At 47.5% G+C, this 8,892-nt stretch overlaps 1 protein-coding gene across 1 annotated transcript in view; it reads left to right on the forward strand.

The window, feature by feature from the left end:
• Nucleotides 1-341: 341 nt before the first annotated feature.
• LOC116842733 (protein groucho-like) overlaps nt 342-8,892 on the forward strand; it is a 112,974-nt gene continuing 104,423 nt past the window's right edge. The window contains exons 1-2 of the mRNA XM_032812363.1: nt 342-617; nt 892-934. Coding sequence (XP_032668254.1) covers nt 917-934 — 18 coding nt within the window. The 5' untranslated portion in view covers nt 342-617; nt 892-916. The remainder of the gene's footprint in view (nt 618-891; nt 935-8,892) is intronic.

Raw genomic sequence — 8,892 nt, forward strand, 5'->3', positions numbered from 1 at the left:
GCTTTGTGTGCGTTAGAAGAAGGCGCATGGAGGGGACACTTCTCCTCGCACGCTGCGGCGTGCACGGGCACATTTCGGCAGCACGGTACAAAGATCTAGAATCGAAATCTTCCCAGCGTCGTATAATTTCGTACGCTCAAGGTCGCTCGTAAACGATTTGCATCACGATGATTATTTCTCATAAGAAATACGTCACGTCGTGATTAGAGGTGCAAATAAAGCGTTCGGCAATCAATCGCGTATTGATCGGCATTGCGTATCATAGTCGGGCGTTTTAAAATTAAGAACGCCGTGGACTTTCCGTGTGGCGTCGTTGCTAGATTAAGTCGTTTCGGGAATCATGTCACGCGTATTCGAGCGCAACTTTGCCTCAGTATTCATTGAGAGACTTGGTTCGTATAAGTGAAACGTGCCATAAATATCGGAAGTGCCGAGTAAAGTATTGCGCGATGATCTTATCGCGTCAATTAATGCGTCGTTATAATCGACTGTTTTGCCGGTCGATTCGTGTACGCGTGTATGTGTGTATGTGTGTGTGAAATAAACTTGGATATACGTTTCAACGAGAACGCGATGAGAATACAATTGGGATGAGGAAAGCGGCGGTGTGATGCCTGGTAAGCTTTCAATATTTTAGAGACACTTGTTTTGTTTGCACAATTGCTTAGTTTATTAGACTACTGCTTAACTATTGCATTATAATAACGTTATCATTTTATAATCATTTTATATGCTTCTTAAATTTATATAAATTTCTGACAATGAAAAATATAAATTTATGAGTAAAAAATAAGAAAAATAGATCTAATCCTAACTTTATGTAATTTAGCTTGATGAAAGTGATAAATGTTTAATTGTTGTCAAATAATTAATGTCAAATTGTTTTTACAGAAGCAGTTTGCTGATGCAGCAATAAATGACAACTCAACAATTGGTGAGTTAGTATAATCATGATTTGTGTATTGCAAAATCGCATTCCAATTTGTTATTTCTGTTATGTTGTAACAGTGAGTAAAACAAGAAATAAAATTTTGGCGACTATTGATTTGGTCTCATATATTCACTTGATGATTTTACTGTTTTACAGTTCATAAAATTTACAATTTATAAAATTACAAGATTTATGAAAGTTATTTTAGATATACTGTCGTTTATATTTTAGAAATATTTCAATGTTTCATCGAGTTAAATGAATTTATGAAAGCTTTGACATTTTATGTATAATTATTATGTTTTATGCATCCTCACTGTTACTCAAAATAAAAAATGCGATTTTGACAAAGAAAACATCCAAATTTTTATTCGCGTAATAATTTGATTTTGTTTATAATTCGAGATTTATCTGTGTCTAAAAATTTTTCTCGAATCATTACCTGAGAAATGTTTTGAATTTTGATTGAGACAAATGGACTGTTGGGGAGTACTGAAGATTAATGCGTAATAACATTGATACAACAATAATTTCTCATAATTATACATTGTCGATTGAAGATGTCTGGAAGTCACGATGTCTTTTGTTCACACACGTATCCAAAAATACATAAATTTCGTATATTGGATGGGTAATGATAAGGTAAAAGCGGTATCGCATATCGCATATCGCATATTGCATAACATACCGTTAGCTTACATCGCGTGCATAATTATCTTTCCGAGACACGAACTTGACGTCATCTTATTTATATCGAACGCGAGTCGAACGGGATCGACAATTTATAATAGTCTAACTACGAGTGCGTCGGAAGAGGGTGTCTTTTTCTCCTTTCTCCCCACGCGAGAACGCAGAAGGCATTCTCGGAAAGCATAATCGGAACGCGAGCCAGAGGGGGAATTACGAATAAAAGACGCGACCGTCAGCAATAAAGAAGTAGCTGTATAATCTCGTCCCGGCCGAAGGTATAATGTACTTACAATTAGGTATCCCTTCGCGTTGTATTTGCTTTCATTGCTCCCTCCTTCTCTCTTTATCGTTCTCTCCCTTTTACCTTCCCTCGCTCCCCTAGCTTTCTCCAAACAAATTTCTCTCTCAGTCTCTCTCTGTCTCTTCTTCTTCCTTTCCTTCTCTTTCACGCTCGGCAACCCTCTATATATCCCTTCACCATTTATGCTTTAATCAGCGTCGCAGTCGAGGTTAAGGGATCTTCCCTGACGCGATGACCCCCTAGGAATCTCCCTTCGTCCTCCCCCTTTTTCTCTTCTCTCACCCGCGTGTACATATATACATACGAAGTAGCGAGAAGTACGAGGAAGCGGACAGATTCCGCTCCTCGGGGTGGAAATTTTCTTGCCTCTCTCGTTAGGAAAGCTCGGGAGGAAAGAGAAAAGCGCGCGCGTCGCGTTCCGTGTCTCTCGGAACGAATAAAGGAAACGAACGACGGTATAAAGTCGGGAAAGTGGTGTAAATCCGGGAAGTAAAGAAGAAAAAAAAATCTGTCGTCGCAATTAAACCGTTCCGATTGTGTCACGCGGCCGCGTTTATCGTCGAAGCGAGTCGCGATCGCGGAGGCTGGGCGCGTTCGACACGCCCGTTAAATTCGCCGTCGAGCGCGTAAGTGGATCTTCAGTCGCGCACGATCGACGCGACGACGAAGTACGAGTGTCGTTCGATCGGCGATCGAGCATCACGGAGAGCTGCAAGAAAGAGAGAGAGAGAGAGAGAGAGAGAGAGAGAGAGAGTCGGACGAGGGCGACAGTTTTGCGTTCCGCTATCGTCGCGCGCTGCGAATTAGCGGACCCGGCGAACACGATGCGCAATGGTTACCGGTATAATTACCCCGTTTTCCACGCTCGAGCGCTCATGTTCTTTTCAGCGTGCCTCCGGAGACGAGACGAAAACGAAGATGATGTCGACGACGACGACGGTGGCGGCGACGACTCGCCGGTGTTCGTAAAGCCTCGTCTACAATGCGCGAAGTAAGTTTGGCGTATATATAAGTGGAAGTAAGAGAAAAAATTCATCTCGCTTACGCCCCTTTCTACTCTAGCTCCCTTACAACGCAGGTGTTTCTCTCAAGCAAGGAAAAAATATCTATGGTGTAAGGGAGCTGGAGTAGAAGCGTGTATAAGTGAAATGAATTATTTTTATTTCTTACTTGAACTTACGTCAAGCTTACTTCGCGTATTGTAGACCAGCCTTAATACGCCGCTCGCCATGGGTCACGCTCCGCTCGTTTCGACTGTTCGCCACGCTCCACGGCGCAATAAATCATTTCGCGGAACCGTTCGACCGGAAACCGATTTCGTACGCTACGCTCATCGCCGTGGCTGTCGTCGTCAATGACGACGACGACGACGGCGGCGACGACGGCGACGGCGATATATTTGACGTCCCTACCGAGCGAGAAATAATTCCGCCGCTCCTCGACAAGCGCGCGCGGAACGGCCGCGAAACAAATTTCTTGGCCGGCCGCCAAGGATCATCGAGGACCGCGGTTTACCCATCGCCTTCTGCCTCTTTATTCGTCGAGTATCTTGTCCGGGGCGATATCCGTCGCGCGACGAATGGGAGAATCATCGAACGGGTCGCTCGTGTGTTGCGAATAGAATAGTCGCTGAGCGTAAAAAAGAAAGCATTCCGAAAAGATACATTGGACGATTGAGCGATTCGGGGCGAAAATTCCGAAATATTTACGAGCAGATTGTAGGATCTGCAAACTGTCGTTGGCTATACCCTAGCCATTCGATCGTACAGCTATTCGGCAGACATAAATTTCGAGATACAGGCGCGCGCGTCTGGGGTATAAGGTTTTACGTCTTTGTGTACGCGCGAGAACTAAAAGGAGAGAGCCGCGAGGCGTGGCGCGGCTTTTTGCTGGCGAGAAGGGTTCCATGGCAAGCGGAGCGAGGCAAATGCCAAAAGTGGCGGCAGCGACGACGAGGAAAGAAAAGCGGTGCGTTCGATCGTAAAAACTGCTCGACGCCGCTTCTTCGATTCCCCTTTCGTCGTGCGTAAAACGCACGCCAGATTTTTCCGAAGCGATTGAACGAACGGCCTCGAGATCGGCACTCGCTCGCTCGCTCGCGCGCCTGAATATTTAATAAAGGAATTCCGCGAAAGGACCATCGTGCTCCCCGCCGCGCCGTTGTACCCTCAGAAATCGTTCGCCCTCTTGGAGAACCGCGTCGTCTCTCGCCACGCAATTCTTAATTCGTGCATTGTATTCCCGCGTAACGCAAGACGACTGTAGACGCAGAGGAGACGTGTCGAGCCTCATAGATGAGAACGATAGTCGATTTCAAAGACGGCTTTCTTTCTACAGTGCTGAGAAGTGCATTTTTCTCTCGAATTTAAAAGAATTTAAAAGAAAAGTTGCAGAAGGTAGAACATTTTTTGGAAACTTTTTACAAATATTAACACCACTTTTAATAAGGTGTTGAATTTTTTTCATGACATAAATTCACATATTTGTTGAAGTTATAAAATTAAATATATGTTAATTATATGTTAGATAAGAAAAAACGCGTTCTCCACTAGCATCCTTGAATTCTCATTCCCTAATAATCTGAAACAAACGAACGAACGAAATTTCATGTATGGTATGATTGCTACTTTGGCATGGACTACTGTCAATATGGTATATGCAGAACTGAATTTTTTGTCAAAAAACGGCCTGCTTTTTCGTGAAATGTTCAAGTTTTTCTTTCAGGGTGCTGCCATTTTATCAATCTTCAATAATTTGTTTCGTCTATGGTTCATGCCGTAGCTACAACTGTACTATATATAGAATTTTATCGGTTGTTTCTTTTATCATTTTATCGACTGTTTCTTGACCAACACATTTGATTTTTGAACTACAACAAACATATAAATTTTGTCATACAAAAAATTCAGTAATTCATTCAAAGTTACATTAATATTTGTAGAAAATTTTTATTGCTTTTTTTTTAAATTTGAGATAAAGTGCCTTTTCAGCATTTTGCACCGGAAAACCCCCATAAGGCTCCTGGATATTCACCGCAGCCATATTGGCTTGTGACGTGAGAAATGAAAACACACTGAAAATTCTTGCGTACTATTTCCAAATAAAAAGGACAATTGAGATCGTTGTTCGAGCATACTTGTGAAATGTCCCGGCAACTATCCTTTTCCCTTGATAGTCAATAAATAGCCGTAAAATGAACGCCGCAAAATCACGAGGAAAGGTAGCTTAGAGAGGAAGATTGCATGTCACGTTAATTTCACGGCTATTTGTTGACTGTGTCAGGGAAAAAGGGTAGTTTTCGGAGCATTTTACGAGTATACTCTCGAACGATCAGAGGCATTCTTTCGCGCGAATATCATTTTATTTGGGGAAACGGCACGCAAAAATTTTGGCCACGCATTTTCTCGCCTCCTCACCGATCCAGCGAGTTTCACAGCGAGTACTCAGGAGCCTTAACGATCGATATCGATCGGCGGTTTAGTTTTACAAATATAACACGTATCGCGCGCGAGAGAGCGGAGCACGAACAACACGGTTCTCTCGTCGCCGTCGTCGTCGACGGCGGTAATAACGGCGCGTCGGCCGATCGGTCAGAGGGAAACCGGCCGCGCGATTAAAACACCGGGCGCGGCGATGCCGCGCCGCGCCTCGTCTACTCTCTTCTCCTGTTTCGTCTCGCCTCGTCTCGTCGGCGGATAGTCGGAGGTCTGAGAGCTTCCCGAGGGTTAATTAAAACCTCTCTAATTATTTATAAACAGTCATTTCTTTTTGCCGCCCGATAATAAACGCGTAATGCTCGCACCGCCAGCGGATTTGCCGGTTCACCTCGGCGGCACAGCGCGATTGGCCGAGGCGCCGACGATCGTTCGAGTCCGCGCGGACTGATCCCTATGCTCGTCCTCGTCGCACTCGTGACTCCCTCGTATCGTCGTGTCGTCGTTCTCGCTTTCGCTCTCGCGGCCCCTTGCTCTCGTCGCCGCCGCCGCCGCCGTCACCGCCGCCGTCGTTGCCGCCGCCGAGCTCGTTCGAGCGCTCGAGCGGGCTCGGTCTACCGGCGCGTAATCTGTAAATCCTCGAGCGTGGAGAGAGAGAACGTACAAGTCCGGTAAGTTGCTCGAACGGAATCCTCGTTCTCTTACTTCTCCACCTTCTCCCCCACCTCGTCTTCTTCCTCATCCTTCTCCTCCTCCTTCTTCTACCTTACTTCCTTCCTTCCTCCGCCGCCACCGTCGTCGTCGTCGTCGCCGTCGTCGTCGTCGTCGTCGTCGTCGTCGTCGTCGTCGTATCTCCCCGTTGGCGGTGGCGGCGGCGCGTTCTTCCTTCCGTCGCGCTTCGCGACCGACCCTCTTCAACTTCATCCTCCGCGAACTCGGTTCTCCCTTGCCCTTCCCTTCCCATCCTTGGCGAACTCCCTGTCTCTCGACTCCGAGAGTCGGTGCCCACTCGAAGGAGGAAAAGTAGGGGATTTCTTTCAGCGCCGACAAAAACCTCGCCTCGCTGCCCAATATTGATTCGCGCTCTAATCCGTCGGGAAAGATAGAGAGACATTCCCTTACCCACCCTTCGATGGCAGGGTGGGTTTCTTCTTTCTCTTCTTCTTCGCCCTAGTCTCTTTTTCTTCTTCTCTCTCTCTGCTCCTTCGACTTGCCGTCGTCGTCGTTGCTGTTACTCGTCGTCGTCGTCGACAAAATAAACCGTCGCCGATGGCCTGCGGTATAAGTAATAACCGCGCTCGAAAGGAGGAGAAAGACGATATCGGGAGGATGGCATCTGGCGTAAGGACGTGTGTGCAACGAGGGTTCCCGAGGAGGAAATACAATGCCGTAATTTAGTAGTTATGGATACGGTCCGATACCCGAACCCGACGACCTTAATTCGATAGGATCGCGGAGGCCGGCCTTTTTCAATTAGTGCCGTGTCCCTTTGTTCTGCTCGAGCGTTTTCTCCCCGTCTCTCTTCACTCCCCTCTCGCTCGCGCCACGATATTCCTTTTCGCGTTACTCGTTAGCCGCGGATAAACTAATGAATTCTCATATTCGCGCGTTACACGTTCGGAGCGACCGAGAACGCGTCTCATTACAACTCGAACGAGATCAAGATTTTTGTGAGCTTTATCTAACGGGAGATGTGTGTCTTAATTTCTTGGCTCCAATTCGCTCGATCGGATTTGTCGGGGCGCTACGTCGAAATATCGACGCGATTCGCGCACGGTGATGCACGGCGTGTTTGCCGAACACTTATTTCCAGTATAATGCTCAACAGCGTTTGCATCGGCTCGGTGAGGCGCAAGACGATACAAATTGCGCGGTCCAATTGAATAATCCGCGAGAATCGCGTCTCTCTTCCATGGCAGCTTCGTTCGTCGTAACTCGGAGGCGGTAATACAAATTTGAGGAAACACCCGCGGCGTCTCCGCGGAGCGCACGCGAAAAGAGGAGCGGAGGAGGGGAGAGCAAGGAAAAAGGGTGGGAGGAAAGAGAAAATGGAAAAGGATCGTGTGCGCGCGAGCAATGAAAAATAATAGCGGGGGCACCGCCCTCGTCGTTTTCCCTCTTACATTCCGTTGAGGAAAAAACCGTAGAAGCGAGAGAGAGAGAGAGAGAGAGAGGGAGGGAGGGAGGGAGAGAGCGGAAGAGAAGCTCCCAGTGCCGCGCCCTTTAATCTTCGCTTTAAGTCACGAACCGTTTCGCGACTTTAGCGCGAAATGAAAAATTCATTTCCACCGAGACGATGACACGAGATACGCCACCTTCCTCTCCTCGTCTCGCTCCTTCTTTCGCACACTCGCTCGCTCGCTCGCTCGCTCGCTCGTTTTCTCCACTCGCCCCGTCCATCGCCGCTCTCGTGGAATTCATTACAGTAGCCTCGCGAGAACGCGAACGATCGTCCCGAGACTGTGTTCGATTCGCGTAATTCACGCGAGTTCGATTCCAACTTGCGCGCGCCAACTTCTCGCAGCTTTTTTTTCCGCTCTGGAGAGCCCGTTCTCTCACAACGATAAAACGGTGCCGCGTCTATCGCAGTGCAAAAGTTGTTCTGAAAAATCTCATGGAGCGTCCTACGCTCATCCGGAGACTCAGCGACTTGACGGTGAAAATTCAAACGTTCAGCAAATAACAGTGCGCGCTCGAGAGCCCCACCTTGCGCAAGAGAGAGCCGACGTTAATTATTTCCCACGGAAGGCGATTACGCATTTGCTCCGTGCCTCGTGCGATTTTATCGGCCATACGCGAGACTGGATCGCTATATTTTCCTCGGCGCGACCGCGCGCGGTGGCACACCGCGCGCGAGACTCCCGTCGTGCACACACACGTCGCGGGATTTGCATGCAACGACGTTATGCGCCAGATAACGAGCGTATTGCACCGGGCGGCGCGAGCATTAATACACGACCGCGATACGGCGCGCACGTAGGTCGATTCGTGCCGACTTTAGCGCGGGGAAAAAGTTTAACACGCGTAGGCGGAGAGACCCGCGTCTGCATTTACGTAGTCGCGCGCGCGCGCGCGAGACGTCGTTGCTCCGATCGAATCGCGCTCACTTATCGAGTGATCTCGTTAATAACCTTCATTCCTTTCTTGTGATTACCGTTAGGCCATGAGAAGAGAGAGAGAGAGAGAGAGGGAGAGAATAGAAAATACACAAAAGAGAAAATACGACGGAATAAAATGAAGTACCGGACGTATTCGAACGCAAGAACGGAATCTCGTTAATATGAAGGAGGGTCGGGGAGAGGTTAGAGAGATGTATAAAATTTCACACTTGTTTATTTACGGAGTCGTGCGAACGTTGGAGCGGACAATTGCGACGATCACGTGTAACGGAGGGTTGTTCGTGTTAAATTGAATACAGCGGTGGTGCGAGAAAAGAAAACGCCAAGAGAGTGAAACAGATAGATAGATAGACAGAGAGAGAGAGAGAGAGAGAGAGAGAGAGAGAGAGAGAGAGAGAGAGAGAGAGAGAGAGAGAG

Source organism: Odontomachus brunneus, unplaced genomic scaffold (genome assembly GCF_010583005.1).
Source record: "Odontomachus brunneus isolate Ranch 3 - 2012 unplaced genomic scaffold, Obru_v1 Obru_scaffold_027, whole genome shotgun sequence".
NCBI classification, from domain to species: Eukaryota; Metazoa; Arthropoda; class Insecta; order Hymenoptera; family Formicidae; genus Odontomachus; species Odontomachus brunneus.